This window comes from Labrus mixtus, chromosome 21, assembly GCF_963584025.1.
Source record: "Labrus mixtus chromosome 21, fLabMix1.1, whole genome shotgun sequence".
Classification (NCBI taxonomy): domain Eukaryota; kingdom Metazoa; phylum Chordata; class Actinopteri; order Labriformes; family Labridae; genus Labrus; species Labrus mixtus.
Genome location: NC_083632.1, coordinates 22,883,434 through 22,906,672, shown reverse-complemented (window position 1 = coordinate 22,906,672; position 23,239 = coordinate 22,883,434). Strand labels below are relative to the sequence as shown.

The 23,239-nt window shown below is 39.0% G+C and overlaps 6 protein-coding genes across 7 annotated transcripts; 3 read left to right on the top strand and 3 right to left on the bottom strand.

Moving 5' to 3' along the window:
• Nucleotides 1-802: 802 nt before the first annotated feature.
• c21h8orf33 (chromosome 21 C8orf33 homolog) lies at nucleotides 803-2,650 on the bottom strand. The gene is made up of 5 exons (XM_061028518.1): nucleotides 2,413-2,650; nucleotides 1,682-2,130; nucleotides 1,521-1,611; nucleotides 1,270-1,416; nucleotides 803-1,166 (listed from the first exon to the last, which is right to left on the bottom strand). Exons 1-5 carry the CDS (start codon nucleotides 2,438-2,440, stop codon nucleotides 991-993), a joined length of 891 nt encoding a protein of 296 aa, XP_060884501.1. The 5' UTR covers nucleotides 2,441-2,650; the 3' UTR covers nucleotides 803-990.
• Nucleotides 2,651-3,173: 523 nt separating this feature from the next.
• On the top strand, nucleotides 3,174-5,027 carry h3f3d (H3 histone, family 3D). The gene is made up of 4 exons (XM_061028336.1): nucleotides 3,174-3,322; nucleotides 4,081-4,218; nucleotides 4,343-4,496; nucleotides 4,571-5,027. Exons 2-4 carry the CDS (start codon nucleotides 4,091-4,093, stop codon nucleotides 4,697-4,699), a joined length of 411 nt encoding a protein of 136 aa, XP_060884319.1. The 5' UTR covers nucleotides 3,174-3,322; nucleotides 4,081-4,090; the 3' UTR covers nucleotides 4,700-5,027.
• A 729-nt stretch (nucleotides 5,028-5,756) lies between these two features.
• On the bottom strand, nucleotides 5,757-7,336 carry LOC132955444 (ubiquinol-cytochrome-c reductase complex assembly factor 4). The gene is made up of 2 exons (XM_061028297.1): nucleotides 7,130-7,336; nucleotides 5,757-6,295 (listed from the first exon to the last, which is right to left on the bottom strand). Exons 1-2 carry the CDS (start codon nucleotides 7,204-7,206, stop codon nucleotides 5,974-5,976), a joined length of 399 nt encoding a protein of 132 aa, XP_060884280.1. The 5' UTR covers nucleotides 7,207-7,336; the 3' UTR covers nucleotides 5,757-5,973.
• Nucleotides 7,337-7,527: 191 nt separating this feature from the next.
• LOC132955440 (uncharacterized protein C7orf50) lies at nucleotides 7,528-16,639 on the top strand. Its single transcript, XM_061028293.1, has 6 exons — nucleotides 7,528-7,659; nucleotides 8,057-8,203; nucleotides 8,292-8,399; nucleotides 14,440-14,651; nucleotides 15,615-15,696; nucleotides 15,927-16,639. Exons 2-6 carry the CDS (start codon nucleotides 8,066-8,068, stop codon nucleotides 16,104-16,106), a joined length of 720 nt encoding a protein of 239 aa, XP_060884276.1. The 5' UTR covers nucleotides 7,528-7,659; nucleotides 8,057-8,065; the 3' UTR covers nucleotides 16,107-16,639.
• Nucleotides 16,640-16,905: 266 nt separating this feature from the next.
• Nucleotides 16,906-19,802, bottom strand: gnptg (N-acetylglucosamine-1-phosphate transferase subunit gamma). Of its 2 annotated transcripts, none has more exons than XM_061028288.1 (11): nucleotides 19,632-19,802; nucleotides 19,451-19,505; nucleotides 19,296-19,363; nucleotides 19,065-19,119; nucleotides 18,851-18,934; nucleotides 18,677-18,770; nucleotides 18,271-18,385; nucleotides 18,109-18,191; nucleotides 17,842-17,970; nucleotides 17,646-17,727; nucleotides 16,906-17,563 (listed from the first exon to the last, which is right to left on the bottom strand). In XM_061028288.1, the coding sequence occupies exons 1-11, from the start codon at nucleotides 19,675-19,677 to the stop codon at nucleotides 17,466-17,468; spliced, it is 909 nt and encodes a 302-aa protein (XP_060884271.1). In that variant the 5' UTR covers nucleotides 19,678-19,802; the 3' UTR covers nucleotides 16,906-17,465. The 2 variants fall into 2 exon arrangements, with proteins under 2 accessions (XP_060884271.1, XP_060884272.1); XM_061028289.1 differs by having other exon boundaries at nucleotides 17,911-17,970.
• Nucleotides 19,803-19,806: 4 nt separating this feature from the next.
• tsr3 (TSR3 ribosome maturation factor) lies at nucleotides 19,807-23,129 on the top strand. Its single transcript, XM_061028286.1, has 6 exons — nucleotides 19,807-20,203; nucleotides 20,562-20,772; nucleotides 21,201-21,394; nucleotides 21,480-21,647; nucleotides 22,385-22,439; nucleotides 22,722-23,129. The coding sequence occupies exons 1-6, from the start codon at nucleotides 20,083-20,085 to the stop codon at nucleotides 22,903-22,905; spliced, it is 933 nt and encodes a 310-aa protein (XP_060884269.1). The 5' UTR covers nucleotides 19,807-20,082; the 3' UTR covers nucleotides 22,906-23,129.
• The last annotated feature ends 110 nt before the right edge of the window (nucleotides 23,130-23,239 follow it).

The window sequence follows — 23,239 nt, the reverse complement described above, 5'->3', positions numbered from 1 at the left end:
ACAGGTGTGTGCCTTTCCTAATCAAGTCCAATCAGTTTAATTAAACACAGCTGGACTCCAATGAAGGAGCAGAACCATCTCAAGGAGGATCAGAAGAAATGGACAGCATGTGAGTTAAATATGAGTGTCACAGCAAAGGGTCTGAATACTTATGACCATGTGATATTTCAGTTTTTCTTTTTTAATAAATTTGCAAATATTTCTACATATCTGTTTTTTTTCTGTCAAGATGGGGTGCTGAGTGTACATTAATGAGAAATAAAATGAACTTTTTTGATTTTAGCAAATGGCTGCAATGAAACAAAGAGTGAAAAATGTAAAGGGGTCTGAATACTTTCCGTACCCACTGTATGTATTGGTTATTGATATAATTAATTTGTCGCACTTAATACACATATTGACACTCAAAATGCTCGAAACTTCCTATCAACATGTCTCTGTAAAGTCACGAAATGCAAATAAATAAAAAACAAACAAGAAAAGCATCCCTTTAGTCATGAGCTTTAAGAATGGTCAAAAAAAAGTGACAGTGTTGACTAAATGACACATTCTATTTAATAAACAAATGTTCCGGGGGATGCAACAAACAACACATCTTTGTCACCTTTGACCCTCAAAACACTAAAAATTCTCCCACAATCTGTGCCAATACAATATGTACAATATGTAGTAGAAACTGATGAGAAGAAACATCACAGTCCAAAAAGGTTGCTTATCTTAAATTCACATAATCCAATTATGGAATGATACTCCAACTAGTTTGTTATAGTTCTATAAATAATAAAAACAAATTCAAGTAAAAAAAAATTTAAATTATTTTATTTAGAAGTATAAACATGAGCCAGCAATTTCAGAACATTTTGAATATCAGCATTGTGGAAATAGGTGTTGTGATTGTGTTTACCCTTTGTAGTCGCTTCTTTTCTGCAATGGCTATTTTTGAACAATGTCTATCACACTGTATGGTAATATGTGTCCTAAGATCACAGATCAGAAGAAATTGAAGTGGAACTCTTCCTTTGAGGGGGTAAAGACAAAGGTTGAGGAAGCCTGCTCTTGAGTCTGTTCTATCAGGTCTGTATCTTGTGATTTAGCTTCTGCTCTCCGGTGGAAGACACACTTCTTTGGAGAATCTGACACAGCTTTCACTTGAGCTGAAGCAAGTTCTGCCAAAAAGAGAAAATGGTGTCAATAAACATCACTTATGGTAGCTCTTTTTTTGTACTTTTTTAGTCTTAAAAAATCATGCTACTCCTATAATCCACTCACCGCTATGAATGAGTTTGTACTGTTTGCTCTTCTCCTCCTCCATTTTCTTCCTGTAGTCTCCAGTCATGGCTCTCATCACCTGCCTCTTTTTGGCCAGAGGAGCTTTGGAGCTTTGTAGAGTCTTCAGAGCACGAGAGGCTTCCTCCTCTGCAGGGACAGAATAGTTAAAGCATGACAATTAAAAAAACAATTCACATTTTGGATATTTACATGGAACATTATATTGTTTTTACTTGATCTAAACAGAATACTTTGTTTTGGTGTTCCCTTCTGGGACCTCATTCCCGATTCCAGCTGCTCGATGCACCAGTCCAGCTGTCTGTTCAGCTGCTCCTCTGCACTCTGAAAGCCATTCAAACATTACATTCAGTAAAACAAACTGGATCTCATGATGAAAACATTTCACACTGACCAGCTCTGTGTCCTCGCTCTCTTGACTACCCTCCGCTGAACCTGGTGTTTGCTGAATCTCTGTGCTCTCAGAGGGGTTTTTCTTTCCAGATTTCTTCTTCTTCTTGGCTTTTGATTGCACTAATGATTCAGAGTTGACCTCTGGCAGTGACAAAGACTTTTCCTGTTGGCTGCTTGGAGAAGACGTACTCGGGGTTTCTGTCGTCTCCATGCTTTCTACAGGTGTGTCAGAAGGGATTTGGAAGTTGAAGGCAAAAGCAGAGCCCTGTCCTGTAACAGATATCCTGCTTGCTGCTGGTTCACTGATGGATGATGGGGATGTTTCCACCTGAAGAGCTGCAGAGTTGTCAGGTAGGAAGTTAAATCTGAAGGCGTTGTCAGTACGAGTCCAGAGGGGCTTTTCAGGTCTTCTTTCAACAGGAGCAGAACTGTTTGATTTAGGTTCAATATCTGGTGAATGGACAAACAAACGTGTGAACAACTTACTTTTGGAGGCAGGGCATTGATTGAAATCTTATTTAAATCCTCAATGCTTATTTTAACAGACAGATTCAATAATCATATTATAAAAACTCAAATTACAGTACAGCATAACTAGTCAGTTTATGCCATCTGCTGATTAGATTGAAGTGAAATCAGACACATGTTGTGCGGACAGTAATAGTCCACAGACAATATGATTGTATGGTTAAGTCTATGGTCAAGATAAGACTTCATATAATGATCATTTACCTAGAAACTGCAGACTTCGCTCGGTCATGCTGGATTTTGCGCTGCGGCAGGTTTTCTGACAAAAGCCAGTCAGGGTGAACCTCTTCTTACCAACAATAACTAACTTTAACTCAACTATTAGCAGATATTTAAAAAAAAAAAACAGAAGCGTTAACTTAATCCTGTTTTTACCAAATCAAGCTGTGTTCATAAACTCACCACTGGCGTCACCTCTAAAGACATCCGGCTGTTATTTATTCTTTACCGTTTATCGTTCCGCTTTGTTGACGCTCTCAGTTGAGTGAGGAGACACAAACAGAAATACGGAATGTACATTTAAAAAAAATATTATAATAATGGCCATGTATGAATGAGTATACCTTATAGACCGGTGTCTTTTTACATGAAAGTAAACGTATATTAAGGGAACATTTTTAACATATATGAAGATCATGAATTAATCTGTAGGCTACATTATTATGAGGTCTGTAAGAAGTACGTTGTTGAATTATGTTGAATTAATAACTAAACGATTCACCCAGTTGTTAGGAGAAGCATGATGCTTTATGTGGCTCTGCTGCTCTGTGCTCAGGTCTCTCAACACCTATCATTGGTAGAGAAACAGCACTTCTGTGCAAATATATGGGTTTCAGGAATAAATAAATCAGTTTGATGAGAGAATGAAAAAAAGCGATTATTAAAAGGCGCTTTTTGTTACTCTACTTCGAATGCAGAGCCAGTGAGCCTCAAGTTTTCCTCAGCGAATCATATTCAGTTCTGGATTTGTCTCTGAACCAATCATGTGCGCAAAGGGGCGGGACATCAGGCGCTGCGCCCCTCAGACTATAAATACCACCTTCTGCTTCCTGTGATAGTTATTATTACCGAAGAGTAACGAGACGAAGATATCGGTTTGCCGCGAAACAAAAAGGTATAGAGAGTTTTCTTGTAATGTTGTGCTTTCTATATTCGATACTTATTGTCATTTCTGATATTGTATACTCACATTTCCTTGTCTTTAATCGTGTTTAACGACATTTAGACTCGCTGTAATAGTCACTCACTTGACAACTACACGACGCGCGCAATTACCAATTAGCTTACCGTTGGCTTTATTTCAAGTCATTTGTTAAACTTATAACAAATAAACGCCTGTCACTGTGCTAAATGTTTAGTAAATGGTTATCCAGTGTGGATGGTTGTATATAAAAATTGGCGGGGAAGTAAACGCCGTCTTGGTTTTGTTGTGAACCTCTGTTGGCTAGCTGGCGCCATTTTGCAGCCGTCCATGCTAGCTTTAAATCTGCTCACCATCGACATCAGTCTGAAACGTGTGTTTCTCTCCCAGCTTAATGGTGGCGGGTTTCCTTTTATTAGGTCTAACCATCGGCGTAACGAAACCGTTGATGGCACTTTTTATAACCTTGACTGTAAGAGCAGGCTTAGTCAGCTGTTGCTCATTGAACGATTGTTTCGTTTGTACACTCAACACAATGTTGCGTTTAACCATTACGACATGTTTGTTTGTGTTTAAAGATGTGGGTCACAACACACGGGTGCTGGGGTTAGAGCAGTTACTGCGGCACGTACTTTAATGTGTCCAGAAATGATCTACAGATAGTAGTAAAATGCTTTTAGAAGTGTGTTTCTAATCGTAGTTTGCCTCCTTTTCTATTTGTTTTAATTCAGCAGGTGAAGTATGGCTCGTACTAAGCAGACCGCTCGTAAATCTACCGGAGGAAAGGCGCCCAGGAAGCAGCTGGCCACCAAAGCTGCCAGGAAAAGCGCGCCATCTACCGGCGGAGTGAAGAAGCCCCACAGATACAGGTAGATGATCAGATGCTCCTTTCAATCCATTTCTTTGGTAACCTTAAGGTTTTTGGTTTGTTTGTTTTTTTTACACCAAAGACTGGTTAAGGTCTTAACCAAAGTGCATAATTTGATTTTGTAGGCCTGGAACTGTTGCCCTGAGAGAGATCCGTCGTTACCAGAAGTCAACTGAGCTGCTCATCAGGAAGCTGCCATTCCAGCGTCTTGTCAGAGAAATTGCCCAGGATTTCAAGACAGACCTGCGTTTCCAGAGCGCAGCTATTGGAGCTCTGCAGGTGAGGAAGAGAACTCTGTTTTAGCTTGGTTTCGTGAGCTATAAAAGTTACATTGTTTTTGTTTTTCCTTGTAGGAAGCAAGTGAGGCCTACTTGGTTGGACTGTTTGAGGACACCAACCTGTGCGCCATCCATGCCAAGAGGGTTACGATCATGCCCAAGGATATCCAGCTCGCCAGGCGAATTAGAGGAGAGCGTGCATAAATGTTGTGATTTTATCTTTTTAGTGGGGGGTGGGTGGGTCTGACTTGGGGTTGTTTTGTAAATCTTGAAATTATTACCAGCACGTGTTTTACCATATTCTTTGTAGTTTCAGGCAGGATAGTTTTGTATGTCATTTCCCAATTCCCTTTCACTCTTGACTTTCCTTGACTGTACTATTCACTGTAGAGTAGCGCTTCTCATGTATATGCTGACAGAAATATTCCACTGCCTTCCTCAGGTTTGCAAGTTTATTTTAGAATATTTTTACTCCTGTGTGTGCATGTCATAGGATTTCTTGTGCTGTAAATAAACTTTCCGCTACCTCAAATTCAGTGTCTGAATCTAATTGAGGTAAAATGATGTCTGATACACATCACGTATTGAAGGCAGCTTCACATGTGAGCCACATCAGCAAAAATCAAAATCACCTGTTGAACAACCCGAGACATGGCCAATAAATGTATCAACCACAAGAGGGTGACCGATACCTCAGAAAGCAAGGGCTAGGAAGACAATTTCATGAATGTGTTTTACATTGTAGTAAAATATAATTAGTAAAGACCTTAGCCCTGGCATATTTTCTAAATGTATCCATTTCCACGCACATGTTTATAAAGATTGTGGTCCTGGTCTGGCCAAACCTAACCTGCAGCCATAACAGGTCTACAATCAGGTCTCTGCACATATGGTTTGTGAAAATGAACATAACAAAACCTTTTGCATATACTGAGAAAGCTATTGGACAGGGCCTCTGTGTGGAGTTTGCATGTTCTACCCGTGCATGCGTGGGTACTGCTGGCTCTGTGGTTGACAGGTGTACAGTCCAGGGTGTAACCCTGCCTCTTGCCCAATGAGTTGCGATCGACACCAGCCCCCCACGACCCCTCAACGGGAAAAGCGGTTTAGATAATGGATGGATATACTGGTAATATAACTTGATTAAAAAGGGGGTCTCAGACCAACCACAGGACAGATTTTAGATCACATTAAGACCTCAGTGAAAGAGGCATATGAATATATTTCTTGAAAAGTGAAAAAAGGCAGACAAAGTTGTGGCTCAAATCAAGGCATTTTAATCCACATGTTCTCATCAGTCAGCTGAAACTTGACAAGGCGTTGTATTGTCTGGGACAATTCATTTCTTGCTGAGAAAGAAATCCTGTAGCACAGGACGGCTTCAGATGAATGAGCTGGCGCTACAGCAATAATTCTACAAAGACATTCACAATAAATATAGGCTGAAATATATACAATAAGTCCCAGATTTGTCAACCTCAATTATTTTCCTCCTCTTCTTTGTCTGACAACAAGCCTGGTAGCTGCTCATAGAGCTTCCTCTCCAGCTTCTCGTCTATGTCAGTTTCTTCTCGTAGTGCACACCAGAGCAGGAAGGCGCTGGCACACAGGCTGATGGGCAACACCTTCCACCAGGGACGCTGAAACTTACTCCCCATGGACTGGTCCACTTTCCAGGTTCTGTGACTGGCCTTACTGGTGGAGAACTTGATGGGCTCATCTTTCACCTCTTTTTCATCATTTATGGGTCCGGCTGCCCTCTGAGAGCTCAGAGTGAGAGACCTCACACTGTTCAGTCGGCTGATAAAGACAAAAATACATCAAAGATTAACATGCAAATACTCACATCAGTCATGAAATGTGTAGTACCGGGCAGTGTACATTGTACAATCAAATAACCGGACAATTTAAAAAAGAGATGTTTTTTTTGGCATATGGAGTATTTGTTGTTGTAAATGGGGGAATATTATATGGGATTATTTTATAAATTGGTACTGTTGAGTAAAAGACTGAATACCTCTCAAACTATAATGCAATGATTTTCATGCAATGCTTAATTGGTACATGAATATTAATTTAGTAGCCAAAAGGGAAACACTCACATAATGTCTTTATATGAACTCTTTACAACAAAGAGACTTTTAAAATTCACATTATCAACATATGCAGATCACCTTGGATTTCATTTGTGTGTTTCTTTACTGTGTTACCTATTCACTGGACACTATGATGATTTCTAGAGAGAAATACAAACTGTTCCATCGACAATAAATTATGAAATCAACCTCGAACAAAGGCAGGTTATTTAAACTCTACCCAAGTCAAAATGTCAAACCCAGAATGTGTCTCTGATGGAAATCAGACCAGCTTGTCAGACTTGTAGGGAGATTTCAAAAGTTGGGACCCTACTATCATAATTCATAGTATTGTAATTCTAAGATTTGCCACTTCAAAGAACATTTGTATAAAAGTAAAGTATGTCTTAAAACACTCAGAGTTAGAATATAGCTTTGTATTTTCTTAAAGAAAATATGAAGCTTACAATAAGAACAATTAAAAACGTGTCATTGAAGCAGAACAGCTAGATGACATGAGTCACTGTGGTCTCGGTTAGCCTGCTTCACATTCACTCACCTTTCTGATGTAAAGATCCTCCGACTACAAGCAGCTCGTCTCAGACCTGACAAAACTCGACCTGCTGTTGTAGACATCTTGAACAAATGGTCATCTTAGGATTTACTGTGTGAGGTCAAACAAACTAAACGTATTCTTACTAAACGCACCTTGGTTAGGTCATATAACGCAATGTTGTGCGACCTTAAATTCCTTCCGTGTTGCTGTTTATCCCAGAGTTGAACGGTTCCGCTGAAATGTAAAGAGAATATTTCCCTGTACACGTCATCAAATTTGATTTATTTATCAGAAGGTTGTCAAAACCATTTGAATAAAAGATTAATTTACCCCCAAAAAATATTTATGTGATTTTTACATAGTGTTTTCAAACGGTAAGAGCGTCCTTGAAGCGGTCACGCTCGCCAACCAATCAGTGATCAAAGAGATATATCTGTCCAATCACGCCTGTCCTAGACGAAATAACTTCCTGGTCCAGGTCCCATGCTTGTTTTGTGCTGTGTGGAGTTCTGCACGCATTTTTCGCACTTCAAGTGAGTATTTTTTGTTACAAATATGGTCTGAAAATATATATCGTCGATCCGTGATTGAGTTTAATTTGTTAATAATGTATTTGTGTTGGTGTCATAAAACAGCGTCGTCATTTTTTTTCTTGCCGGGGGGGGCCTTTAGATATTTTGAGTGAAATACAGTGTATTACTTTATTTATCTATGTTCAAAGGGACATTAGGCAATAATCAATAGTAGGATTTAGCTGGGCGAGGTTAGTTTTGTGTAATACAGAAACATTAAATTAGTCATTCGTGCAGTTAAGTTTAGATCATCATCCTTCTGGGTCTCCAATGTTTGTTGTTTATCCATTTTTCTTCATTAATGTACACATCTCTGTTGTTATGTGCTTTTGTAACTTTGACATGCTTTTATTTGTAGTACTAACTCATGGCAAAAGACAAATCCTTGAAACCAGAAACCCTTCCGTCCAAACGGAAGAAGCTGAGTCAAGATTCTGTTGATGTTCATGAGAAAGATATGGAGGAAACTAAAGTGAAAAAGAAAAGGAAAACCCCTAAAGTAGAGGTGAGTATGACATCCCTCATGTCTGTGCCTGTTTTAGACAACACAGCCAAATATTTCACAAAAACTAATGAATGTGTATTTCATTCAGGAGGCTCCAGTAGAGATTCCCCATGTGACCGTCACAGCAGAAGATGAAACACAGACAAAGAAAAAGGAAAGGAAAAGAAAAAAGAAACAAAAAGCAGAGGAGACAGAGGTAAGAATGAAGCTATTTCACTTTATTTGCATTGTTTTATGCTGCAGGATTGTCTTAGTATGCAATGAACACACTTTGAGGATTTGTGTTGATCTGTACAGAAAACTGTTACGGGTAGTTTGGTTGTCTTACATATCTCATTTGTTGTGTAACATGGAATAAATATAACAATATCTTGCTGTTAAGTATAAGTAAAGGTAAAAAAAAAAAAGGATGCTAGTATGTGTGAGGTGAAGATACAAAACAGTAAATAGACTTGATATAGTGCTTTTCTAGTCTTCTGACTACTCAAAGTGCTTTTACACTGCAGGTCACACCTACACATTCACACCCTGATGACCTCTATGTAAAGTGACCATCAGAAGTAACTCATCACATTCAGACACCGCTGACTAAGCAGGGGTAGAAATTTGAGGTTAACTTACTTTTCGAAGCACACATTGGACGTGTGGCTACAGGAGAACCCCCTACACATCCGGTCTGAGCCCCCCCCCCCCCCCCCCCCCCAAAAAAAAGGTTTAATCCTGTAGTCGCTACCGGCTCGTAGAAAGTATAAGCAACTTTATATTGAAAAGTATTAGGCAGTTTGCTCGCTCCCTTCTGATCTTCTCTGTTCTTAGGATGGGGACTAGCTCAGTCTGTAGGGTCGCCGGTTCAGCACTGCCGAGTTGCCCTTGAGCAAGGCACTGAACCCCAAAGTGCTCTGGTGCGCTCTCTGCTTAGGAGCTTGTAGCAGCCCCACTCTGACATCTCTCCACTTGTGTGTGTGTGTGTGTGTGTGTGTGTGATTTCCCTCAGGGATTAATTAAGGATATCAAAATACATTTTTTAAAAACATTTAAAAAAAAGCAGGACACACAGTGTTTGTAGTGGCAACTTAACTCAAACAAAAATCCTCTTGCCACTTCTTGCACGATTAGAAGTTTCTGACTCGTATGCTACTTTCCAAAAGACACATTTTAAAGTAATCCAAAAATGAAAGGAGGCAGATTTAAAGTGACAAAAAAGACGATTTATTCCTCAAAATGAAGAATTGCAGGTTACAAAATAAGCTCTTATAAATATCACTCGTTTACTAAAAGAAAACCTCTCGGATTCGACCAAAAACTAAAACTGTGACGGTCAGAAAACTGTTGCTCCTCGTCCTGCTCGGTAGAATGCCTTCTCGTCTTCAGAGTATTTATTCACCTGTACCCACATGGCAATTTACGCCAATTAGCTGCGCTTTACGACAGCGGGAACACTTTGCAGCAGCAGGACACGTAAACTGAGCCCTTCTAACCACACAGACCTATAAACACACAATGTTTCAATATGTGATAAATATAAAAAATGTAAATTAATTCTAAAATTCAAAAGCAAAAACTATTAATTATAAACATATAAATACAAAATTATACTAATGGGCAAATTTTATTTTTATATTAACCTGTTGTCTTCTATGGCTCAAACAGTGTTTATCATAGCTTTACTTCACTTGAAGTAGTATTCATACCGATATATTCATACTGAAACTCTCTAATTTCATTTATGTATTTTTTTATTCCATAAAAATGATAACCAATAAGAACATGGAGGCAACTTGTCAACACTGACACTCAAACATGAACATGGCGATGGACTGTAGATATTAAATACAGAATGTAAAAGTTGAAGTCCATGGATTCTTAGCAGAGACAAACTGGAATGTGTGTGTTCTCAGTTGTTTGATACTAATTACCATTAGAGTTCCATAATGCATCATATTTTGTGGGTTCCCCGTTAGAAGCAACGAGATGGCTTAAATGGATCACAAAGATTTGACTTTGTTACTTAGGGAATCAGGTCTGACATGTTTCAAATGATGCTATGATGTCATCCCTGCAGGTGTTATTCCTAGAACTGGTGCCAATCCACTTCCTGAAAGTGGAATGGGCCAGATGAGAGTGTGACTTGTGTAGCTTGTTTTGGTTCTTTGAAAATGTTACCATGAAGAATATAGATACTGTTGGTCTCAAGTAAGCATCTGGCGTTCTATTCCCCTGACTTAATGTTTCCTAAGTGGCATTCAGGGGATTGCGGAGCTTTTTCCAGGCAGTTCGTGTGAATGGGCTTTTGTGTGAAAGATGGTAATGCAAACAGAGTCTGTTTTCCAAGAAAGAGAGGCGTGTCTAAAGGCCAGCTCGACACATTTTTAAAAAACTACACATGCTACTAAGTTAGTCATTTTCTAATGAACTTGTAGATGTTGATTTTTATAAACTATACAGACATACTGTATCTGAAGTGAGAGAAAGGAATGTAGCAACATGCTGCAAAATTCTGAAAGAAATCGGCTGAAGACTTTTGATTTTTTATCAAAACTTAAAGAGCCCATATTCTGCCCTTTTTGGGGTTTGTATATTTAATCTATGTATCTACTTTTGTACGTTCACAATAGTTAAAGTCTGAAAAAAGTGTCTGTTTTCATGTACTGCTCCTCCTTGCTCCCTCTACACTCTGAGTCCGTCAGCTACACTCTGCTGAGCCTACACTGTTAGACCCCACGTGTGCCAAGTCTGCTCTGATTGGTCTGCCGATCCGCTCTGTCGTTATTGGTCAGTTGCTCAGCATGCGTCTCGGAAATTTCAACATGAGCTGCTGGGCTTGCCACAACGAGCCAATGGGCTTAGATCAGTGATCTCACACTGACAATGACACCGGACTGACAAATTTTTATCGAGGGAGGCTAGAACCGAGCGTTACATGCAGCTAATGCTACAGCTAACAGGAGGACGTAGGAGAAGCCGCGTTTCCGAGGACTTTGAATTTTTGCACATAGATGTGCCTAAACATGCACAGGACACTTGGAAAACACACTAAAGAGCATATAAAACCAGAAAAAGCAGAATATGGGACCTTTATACTTTTAAAACACCAGAGACTCTTGAAGGGAAAATGCATGTGAAAAATAACATTACATTAAATTGACATTGTAAATTAAGAGCTAAAGAGACAGGGGAAGCGTTTAAAGTAGAACGTTCTACTACATTTATTTATTTGTTTATTTTGACAGGGACAGTGTACAGCCAATTAGCTGAGTTAGCTATAAGCTAATTTACATCTGTAGTCTGTAATTCTTTGAGTATTTTAGTCGTAGATTAGAGTTTTAGAGTCCTCTATGACTCGATGTCCTGCAGGGTGTCTGTGATCTCGATGTGAGGAGCGATGATGTTCCGGTGTGGCTGCGTTCGGCCCGGTCTCCTGCAGCAGTCCCTCAGCTGCCTGAACACTCCGCGCAGACTCTCTCTGCACGGCCTGTGCATGAGCAGCACAAGCAGCAGACTGACGCTGCTCCCTGAGAACAGCAAGAACTCGGCCATGCTCAGAAACGGCCATTCACGATAGCTTGGCCGCTCGCTCTGTAGCTCCGCCCCTCTCAGCAGGGCCAGGCTGTAGAAGAGCTGGCAGAAAAACACAGCCGAGGTGACGGTCAGGAACATGGGACCCTCCTCAGAGCCGGACAGGAAACGTCCTTTTGATTTCCACTGCCGGACGCAGCCACAGATCAGGAGTCCCAGCTGGAGGATATAGGGGATCAGAAACACCAGGCAAAGTCGGGCAGCAGCGTAAGAAACACCAGAGCTGACTGGATCCATAAAACAAGCTCCTTCCTCCTGCAGACCACCGCTTGGACCACGAAGCCCTGCCAGCAGCAGACAAACCAGCACTGATGTCAGGACCACTAAAGCCACACAGACTGCAGGCTTCCTCAGCAGAGTGTGGGACGGCGGGTCCAGAGTGAGGACGTAGGCCATGAGAACCAACAGCAGCAGACCGCACAGAGAGACCGTGTTGATGAAGAACGACAGAGCCGCACAGCCTAAACCTGAGGTCCATAGGTAGGCAGGTCTGTAAGCGACGGCGTGGAGGGAGAGGAGCAGCAGCAGCAGGTGGAAGCCACAGAAGGCCCAGAGGAGGCAGTTGAGCCACGCCAGACGTCTCTGAGCTCTGTAGGTCTGCACAAAACTGTAGAGCAGGAAGCAGCCGGCGACGAAGCCCAAAGACGCAAAGAGACTGTAGACGTAGTTCGCTCTGGAGGTGATGTCATTGGCTGCAATCCCAAAGTCAGAGGAGGTGGTTTTGAGGGTGGTGGATGTGTTGGAAAATGGAGGTGTGGCACTGCTCACAGTGGAGAAGAATACCCGGCTTTGATTCTCCTGGAAATGAAAAGAAAAAAAAGTGCAAATATATCGTTAAGAATAACCTCATTTCAGAAATCAAACCCATGAATCAGCTTTTTTATAAACATATGAAACAGTGTTTAGAATTGCTCAGACTGTGACTCATTTAGTATAGAGAACCCACCCTTACAAAGATAAAGATAAACTTTATTGATCCCTCATGGGGGAAATTTTTGCATTACAGCAGCTCAAGAAAACAGGAAACAGAAATATAATTATTAAAAATAGAAGTTAAAAATCAAACATATTTACATCAGTTAAATAAAAAAATACAGTAGAGTTATTGGCATTAGAAAGACACACAGTGTGTAGCATTATTGAAATGAGTCATGAGGTGGTGATGTTGTTAAAGAGTCTGATTAAACAGTCTGACTGCAGATGCGATGAACGACCTGCGGTAGCGCTTTGTCTTGCAGGGTGGGTGTCTCAGTCTGCTGCTGACACTCGGCATATTTCCATCCTGAATAAGCTCAAAGTTTATATGAACTTTACTGGAAGTTGTTTCTTTTAGATCTCTAAATAAAACGTTCCTCAGTAATGGGAAATCAAGAATTATAAAAACTCATCTTCAAATTCATAACGCTGACTAATCAAGTGTATATCAGCAGAAAAACCCCTTCCTCAAAACTTTAGATTTTGACACCATCTGGAATCTGTTCATCCATATTCTAAACTAAACCAGTTCACTCTTCTTCTGCCTGTGCACTAAACAACAAAAACACAACATATTTCACACAGAAAATAGAAACATTAATGATCTCACTCTTGAAGTCGATGTCCACATTTCCTTTGAGCAGCCTTTGTCTGCCCCGCTTTGGGGAACCGCCTGCTCAGTAAGCACACATGTTTCCACTTACCATTTTTCTGCTTCCGTTGCCCACTCGTCTTGTGTTTTGAATCCAGCAGCCTGACGTTGTAAGATCCACTCAAATCTTGGAAATTGATGCTCTCTGCATGGAGGCTATCGCTCGCTCTGTAGAGTTTTCATATGTTTCTGTAGGGTGTACCCTGCCAACACACTTTCAGAATGACTTCTTGGCCATGTGATCAAAATATTTTCCTCCCCTCCCTTCTGTTTTTTTTTTCATCACCCTGCAGACGGAGGTCCGTTAAATCAGAGAGCATACTGAGGCACTTGTTTGGCTTCCCCTGAGAGTTAAACGTGGTCTCTGAGTTACTGCAGTGTAGCAGCTTTAGTTTACTTTTTTCTATGGATTAGTTATTCTCCAGACAAATGAGCTGATAATTACTTCTTGTACACAAAGTTTCTGCTTTGAAATTTAAACTTAATATTGGTTTCAATTTTAAAATCCCTGCAAAAAACACTGCACGCATGGTTATTTTAAAACTATGTAAGCACTGTTGCTCTGAATGCCTCACTGAAGGGAAGTTGTGCACCAACAGAAAAGTTCAGCACATGGTATAAATGCATCTGATGGTGACCTCACAAAGCTGCAGAGACAGGAAACGTCCCTCTGAGCTGCACATGAACAGAAGCCTTTAGGTTCTGTCTGCATATGTGCTGCAGAGCAACAAAATGTTACATTTAGTTTTTATAGCATCAACAGAACAAAGAATCAGTAATAAATAAAACAAGGCTTTTTCAGAAACATATGTTCATGTTTGGGAATGAGTAGGAAAAATGTGTTTGTATACACAAAGTGAAATGATTGATAAATGATAAAAATGTGTCCCCTCATTGGCTCCCAGTGGACGTGAGTTATTTTTTGATGTCTGATAAGCGTTTCACACAAAACAACGAGAATGATAAAAGTCTACAAAGGAAGTTCTGTGAGTGCAGATAACTCCCATGAGCCTTTTTGTTTTTGTTTTGACAGATTTCAGAAGCGCCCGGCCTGCCAGAGGGGGCGCCTGACTTGGAGGGAGAGGAGGACCTGAGCCCTGAGGAGAGGAGGGTCCTGGAGAGGAAGATGAAGAAGATCCTGAAGAAGGAGGGGAAGAAGAGACTGAAAGACGAGGGAGTGACCCCGGAGAAAACCGAAGCGCCCGGACCCACTGCGCCTCAGCATGCCTTGGACTATCTCACATGGTAAGAACCGCTTTGATTTAGTCCAGGAGGAATTATACAAAGGGACTCGTACAGATGTGAAGCAGGCTTTATTTTATAAACGATTGGTCCGAAGTAACCCCTTTTTTTATTTTTTATCCAGTTTTAGAAATCAATGTGCAAAATCAGCATTAACTGAACAGACTTGAAAGACATTTGGATCCAGAAACAAACTTTGAAGTGTTTAAGACAAAACAGTTTTTTAAAATTAGATTATGAACGCTTAATGCCCAGACTATAATGAGTTAATAAATGACTCGTATAGAAAATGAATGAAGAGTATTAATGAATAGAAGAAGTCAGACATTATTCATGGAAGTTCATGTATTATTATTATTATTATTATTATTATAGTTGCTCATTAATGCATGGCTTGGTTCTTCATGAGTCATACATTAACTCATTATGTGTGCGTTAAAATGCACGAGTGGTGGTGTTACCATGACAATAACAGGTGACAACAATGAAGTCAAATTCATCCTTCAAAGAAATAGGAGTTAATTTAATCCTCTGATGAAGTGTTGTAAATGAATGATATCTTGAAGAGAAATTCAACAAAGTTTATGAACAAAGTTTGATTCATTAATCATAAGGAGAGGAAACGGTTATCCAAGATTCTGTTTGAAGTCTGAGAATACAACAACCTAAAAATGTCTTCAGTGTCAAAATAACTTCCAATAATCAAAAAGTCAAGTCATCTTAACAACCGATTTCAAACATGTATATATGAATAAGTAGTATTTTGTTCTGCCAGTTGTAGTGTAAGATTAAGTAAAACAAACTGCAGAGCGACCCACTTTAATATATTCCACCTCAAACTGTGATTTCAAACATTACCTTCATTATAATTCCTTGTTAAAGTCATCACCTGTGTGTTCAGTATAACATTTTACATTTATGTTAACTGATGTAATACCACAGCCCCCTTCGGTTTTGTCTCTGCAGCTGGGCAGAAAATCGCACCGAGTGGAAGTTCCAGAAGACCAGACAGACGTGGTTACTGCAGCACATGTTCGACACTGAGAAGGTAAAACTAACCTGAGTGAGTCTGAGTGGGGGGGAGTGCTGATCTTCAGACAGATAACCACATGTTTAAACTCTTATATTGGAGCTGTTGCATTTATATTTAAGAGTAAAATGTGCCTTGTATCTGCTGAAAAACTACCTCAGGTTATTTAGTTTCATTTATTACAAAAAGACAACTCCCATACGTGAAGTAAAGACTGAATAATGGTAACGTTAAATACTTGTGCTCAGGTTCCAGATGAGAAGTTCTCCCTGCTCCTCCAGTACCTGGAGGGTCTGCGTGGAGGATCCAGAGACACCACAGCTCAGAAGGCCTTAGCTCTTATTGAAATGTCGGGACAAGAAGCAGAGGACAGCGCTGTCCAGCAGAGGGCGCACCGGGCCAGAGAAGTTATCCAGCTGCTTACCTGAACGCACCACACAGAGTCCACCAGAAAAAGACTGAAATATGTTGATCAGTGGACTGATACGTTCCCTGATCTTATACCTGGACTATAAAAAGTTATTTTATATGTAGTATTTTGTATTGGTGCTTTGAGAAAGAGGTGTTCCATTGAATTATCATTAATGCTTGTTTATTTTTATATTAATGTCATGATGACTTTCTCTTCTCATTGTCCTCATATTACATTTACATTCTTGATTGTTCGTGGTCCATCACCAAATCTTTACTATAAAATATGAAATGTTACACTTAAATGTTTCTTACACAGAAGATGATTTTTCAGTAGTTTTAAATAAACGCTCAGAGTCCAGTGTCACCATCATGGGCGGAGGTGGAGAAATTCAAATTCCCAAAGATATTCAAGAAAGATGAGAGGCTCCTGGAGTTAAAAGTCTGAGGAATGCTTCTCCTCGAGACATGTTAGTGCACGTCAAACCCTATAACCTGAAGTCACTGATGGGAATGACGTCATCCACTCAAGATATAAACAGACGTAAAACTTAAAGCAAAAAAAAATCTCCTTCGAGATTCAAGTTGACACATTCTTCAAAATATTCCCTCCAAAAAATTCTCCTTTGCTGCAAATGATCTAATCTTTGGTCACCCACTTGCATGATACAACAAGCATCTTAAAAGTTAAAGATTTCTCTATGTGGTCAAAGGCTGGTGACATCACTTCCAGTATTTATGAGTCTATAAAAATACTGTGAAATAATGTTCCAAGTATAGATGTATATTAATAAGAAATACACTCACGCCATGATCTGTTGGGAGTTTCACATTATTGCGTTGTGGTGAGACACACTCGAGTATCATATCAGCTAATTAATAACATGGTTAATTCATGAATTTCCTATTTTTCTGTACACATTAAAAAAGTCTGGAAATACTGTTTGACTACAATTTTTGTCCTGAAACAGATTTTGGGGGACTCAATTTTATCGTTTATAATGTAGTATAATATATAGGAATATAGTTTATAAATCTTCATAAAGTCTAATGTTAAGACGTGTGTACTTTTAACCCTTTCATCCCTCTTCAAAGCAAAACAATTTCCTCTTAAACATTTATTTTTTTTAAAGGTTGTGTATATACAGATTTCTACATGATGAAAATGTAATCCTTTCAGAAGAAACTCTTGGAAATAGCAAAGTGAGTGTTCTAGATTTTGTTTTTTAAAAAAGGTCTTTGAAGTTTATAATCCACAAATGAGTTCAGTTTTTCCTCCATGTGCCCTGATGAAATCAACCTTCAGTCGTCATGTTGAGCGAGTGTCTCCGTCGCTCAAACAGAACCTTCACATCCAGTAAGCGTCTGTTAGATGGTTAGACGGTGACGTGCTCTAGGAGATGTTCAATAAGGCCGTTGTCTCCTCTTGGCTGTTGATCCGTCACTGTCACGCTCACTGTGCTTTTGGCTTCATCTGCAACATCCAACAAAGACAACACAATTCACACACTGATCAAACCTTAAAGGGTTAAGGCAACCCTGCAGAATTAACTTACTGTGCTTTGAATCAAAAGGAATATTGTGTTGAGTAAGGAGCGCGCGCAGTCTCTCAATCTCTTCCCTTTGTTTTTGGAAATCCTGTGTGAGAAATTATAAAGACAATATCCATTTTCTGTCACATGTTAATATACAGATATGTAGTTATAATTCAGATATTTTTTTTCATTTGAAAGAGTTCATTATTAGACATGCCTCTGTGCATTTCTGTAAAGAGTTGTGTGTTTCTGAATCCACTGCAACTTCTGCCGCCTTTATTCTCACTTTTTGGCTTTTCAGGAGACCAGCGTCCTCAAAAATATCCCTCAAGAGATTGTTGTAACCCTGCAGCAGAAGTACATGTTAGTTGACAAATAATCACAAATGACTCAAATTTGAATAGACTTTGTGAAGAAATACCATAAAGTATGTCTGTGCTTGTACATAGAACAAAGCTTGAAACACACCAAACTGATTGTTTACCTGCTCAGTAACAAGCTCTTCATAGTGAGCCTGCTCGGCTTCATCCCATTCCCTCTGCAGCTTCTCACTCAATGTCGGGTACACTTAAAAAGGCATAAAAGTGTTTTAAAAATATATATATCAATACAAATACTGACTTGAGCAGTAAGGTTTTTATCTTACCTAAAAGAGAATGAGGATGGCAAACCAGAGGGGTCTCAAAGGTCAGTGAGTACACACAGGTACTGGGCTCGGAGACTTGAGCTAGCTTACTGCTTGTGCTGCAGACAAGAATCACCTACAGAAATAAAAAGATAGTTACACAACATTTGCAGTATTCATGTTGTTGATTTGATTGTGTGAAGATATTGGACAGTTTCAAGTCTGATGAAGGTCTGGTCTGAATGTTTAAAACATTTTAGAGTTAAATTTCATGGTCTAGACTCATAGTCAAACATTAACTGATGTGTTTTGTGTTAAAGGAGTCACACTTTAAGAAAAAAGAAGAATCCTAGACATTGATTGAATAAGCCTGTTGAAGCTCCTAAAACACAATCAAAACAAGTGTTTCTTTTTTTTTCTAAAGGACCTTTGTTTCCCTGTTTCTGGTTCCACAAGTATCCCCATCTCTCATCCACATGCCTGTGAAAGTGTTGTTTACTATTTCCCACTCCTGCCAGATCCTGTTAAAAACACACACAAGCTGCTTATTTAGAATGACATTTACACAAAGGTGATGTAAATATGATGAACTGCTGCTTACCCCAGTATACCACTGTAAGCGTTCCATCTATATGACTGCTCATGTTGTGTGATGTTGTGAAATGGACAGAATTCATATTTATACCTGCAAAATTACAATGAACACAAATACCCTGTCATGTTTTTTTTTTTATAAATACTGTAGTGTAAAAGAATTCAGTTGACATTGAGCATGCATAACAGTTAATGTATGCTGTGTAGTGCAACAAGCTTACGTTGACTCTATGAAACTGAAGCACTTTCCTGCAAGCCGCTGAAGATGTGCAGGGCCTGTGCAGAGGAACACAACAGTGTTGACTTAAGATAATCCAGTCATTGGCTGGCACACAAAGAGTCAACTTGATTATATTCAGTCAACTTGTTCTTGTAAACATTTTCCTTCACAATATTTAAAAACAGAATTAATTTAAACATATGCTAAAAGTCATCCAGTCAACATATTTTACCAGACACTGGAAATGGGGTCACTTTCGGCTGTAGTCTGCTTCCCTGGGCTAGAAAAGGATTATTCAACCTAAACACAGACAGAGAAAAGTCAGTCTGAAAGGTGATTAAGTCAACAAGGTGCAAACTGTGACTGACAGCTTTTTCCTAAACGCACCCAAATGTGTTTGGCTCCTCGACTATTTTCATTTTACTGGCGAATCCATGATTTACTGTGAGAAGAAAACAAGTCAGCATATGTCTCAACTCATTCAAGACACCTTGTCATGTAGCGAATCTAGTTTGATATTATTACTGTTTGATTTGATTTGAAAACGAGTTAGTTTTTAAGTACTTACTGAATAGAGACATAAAGACCACCCACAACCTTAATAAACGATGCATTCCGGTACATGTAAAGCTGATTTATAAGTGGGTAAGATGCGTCGCGTTCATTTCTGGCTGCATTTCCTGCTTTGCTGTTTCGTTCGTTAGATCACGTGACAAAAATAAAATGTGCGCATGCGCGGTGAACTCTGTACTACGACATGCTATTCACGATTTAAGTTTACAGTACTTAACAGCATTATAAATTATAGTGACGGATAAACACAGGCATTTACTAACGTATTGTGATAAAAAATATTCAAATTATAGATATATTTATTTTTGTAAGGTTACTTCTTTAGACATACCGGTGTCACTGAGGTAGCTAGCTAGCTGGCTAACTCATGTCAGAGTGAAGCACGTAAAAAGATGTTGGTTAGTTTTAATCAGAAGGCAGATAACTAACTTTCCACTGCCTGCAACATGGGACGAAAAAAACAGGGCAAGTTTGTGCGTCCTGACAACAAGGGAAAAGACAAAAGACATAAAATGAAGGGGAAATCCTTAGAGGCATTTGAGGAAGAAATGCACACTGCTTTTGAAGGTAATAATACTTTGACATTACAAAACAATATCAACTGTTTAAATTAATCTTTTTCATGGTGACAACAAGACCAGGATTTATCAAATAAAAAAGTTATGTCTTAAATGCTGGAAAAAAAACTCTGGGTAAGACAAATGTACGAAATATAGCCGAAGTAATTTGTGTGGAATTTGGTTATATGGGGAACTGTGTTATATGCCATAGTACTATATAGTAGGTCAACAAAAAAGTGTCTGTAGATTAAGGTGATGGTGAAAAATGTTATCTTATAAATAGTCTGAAAGTGTAAAAATCTCGTTGTTCAGTCTTAACATTCACATCAAACTGACTACTTTTTGTGTGTTCTCACCTTTTCCAGCAAGTCTTTATCTTGAGAAGGGGGCAGAGGCCCCTCAGATTAAGCTACCTTGTCCACTTGCCATGTGGGAGTTGGGACACTGTGATCCCAAACGTTGTACTGGCAGAAAGCTGGTACGCAAAGGTTTTGTACGCAACCTGCGCCTTAATCAGAGATTTAACGGACTCATTCTGAGTCCAATGGGCACAAAATATGTGACACCAGCAGACAGGTGGGTAGTGTTCCTTCTCCCATTACGTTTTGTCTTAGAGCCTTTAGAAAATAAGTACAGTTTTTGTTATTACAATGCATAATAATAAATCATATGGCAGGCTATGAGCTGCCACTCAATAGAGTTAATTTAGTGATTATTTTATAGTTTGATCAGTTAGTAATTGAATCCATAAAGTTTGAGGTTGTTTAATTTATGATCAGAATCTATGAAAGCCTTGTTTATATTACAATGAAGGGCATTTTTTGTCATACTTTATAACAAATTTAAATGTTTAAAACATTCTGGCAAACTAAAAGATTTAATTGATTCCAGAAACTATTTTTATAATAAACTATTATGTTTTCTTGAATCTTTACTGTGATCGAATGATAATCAAATGGTGTGATATAGAAAAAAGCTTTTTGTGTTGACCTTTTTTCACACAGAGAGATTGTGGCTAAGAATGGGTTAGCAGTGATTGATTGTTCCTGGGCCAAACTGGAGGAGACTCCCTTCAATAAGATGGTCGGAACTCACCCCAGGTTACTGCCGTACCTGGTAGCTGCAAACCCAGTCAACTATGGCAAGCCTTGCAAGTTATCTTGTGTTGAGGCTTTTGCGGCGACATTCTGCATTGTTGGTGAGGTTCTATATTGTCATCCTGACTGCCTTGTATCCTGTTTCACATGTTACCACAGTGAAACTCAAATGATCTGATTTTGCAGGTTTTGAAGAGCTTGCGCTGCTCTTGTTGAAGAAATTCAAGTGGGGGACTGTGTTCCTGGACCTAAATAAAGTTCTGTTGGAGCGTTATGCTGCTTGCCAGTCAGAGGAGGAGCTTCTCTCTGTGGAAAAGGAGTTTCTGACGGCTAAACCAGAGGAGGATGACTTTGGTAAAATTGGGGAGAATTAAATCGGGGTCACGTTCAGTGTGTTCTCCTGATAATTGTGTAGCAGTGTGTGGTTGGAGTAATTTTGGATTTAGTCCCACATGTCCTTATTGATTATTGGTTTGGACTGGAGTGCAAATAGTAGCTCTAAAGTTATGTTCTTATCTATTAAACAAAGCATGCAGAAAACTCAGATTCAAAATACACGTGTTACTGCATTCAAAGGAAGGTGGGCTTTATTACTTTTCTGTAGCTATTTTAATGTTTTTGTTTGTTTTATGTTGACTTACCACTGCTGGTCTGACACTTTAATTTGGTACATGATGATCATAAAACAGTTCTTAAAGATTTTCATTTTTATAAGCTACTTATAAGTAATATCATTCATCAAAACAATTAAACTCACTGTTATTTGTGCGACCTGACTCACAGTTCTAGACAACTTTCTCCATAGTTTTATACCCTGATGTGGATCTGCTTTCAATCTTTCTTATACTGATAGTCATTTATCAAACCAATATTTGGATCCCTTTGGTCATTGAATTGCAATTAATTCGATACTGTTTAAATTTATGTAAAAATAAAAATAGATTAGTGCTTCAGAAGGCTTAAACCAGGCTAATTGTGTCCAGCATATCTGGAAAAATTGCCCTAAACACATAGAGGAATACATGTAGTTGCTGTGTTATGACCTGTACTGCTGGACCAATTTTCTTTGCTAACCATCTTCTCGTTCACAGATCCATTTGACGTGAACTCAGGAGTAGAATGTGGGAATCTCAACAAACGTCAGTGGTAAGCATATATTGTTTCCAGGATGGTATTCAATAGATAAATACAGGATTATAAGAGTTGGTGATTTCCAAATACACATTGTTTTCTATAAATTTTGTGTTGGTGAATAACATGAATATTTTCTTGTATACAACTTTTACATTTGAGACGAATATCAGCCTAACATAAAAAAAAAAAATTGGCCAATATTGCTTGGGGGTGGGATCTATTTTCTTAAATAAAATAAAATCGATATTTCGTATGTCTGTTTCCTGGGGTAACTGTGTGTTTCTCTTTATTTAGTGACCATGAAGAGGATGATGATTCTTCTTCTGAGGAGGAAGCCGACACCTCAGAGGACAGCGAAGATGAAAATGAAAATGAAGCAGAAGATGAGGATGAAAAAACACAGAGTAACTATCAGTTAAGAACAACCTCATTACATCAAGATGAGGAAGAAGAGACTGAACCGAAGACGTCACAATAAACATTCAAACTATGGATTCTTTAATCACAATGCCTGGTATAACTTTTTTCCAAAATTCGTTTCATACAAAAACTATAGGTGACCTTGGGGTAATCAATTTTGTCCAGTTCAAGTATCCACAAAAATAAAATAAATATGACATTATAAATTGTGTTTTTCCTTAATGAAAAAAAAAAACCTTGTGAATATTTACAACTTCTTTGAAATAAAGGTGAATATTTGGATTCTAGATTGTCATACTTTCAGTTCAAGAGGATTTACGTGAATGCATCTGAGTCTTCAGCAAAGACTTGTTAGATGTAGACCTGTAAGTACATGTCTTCACAATACTTTA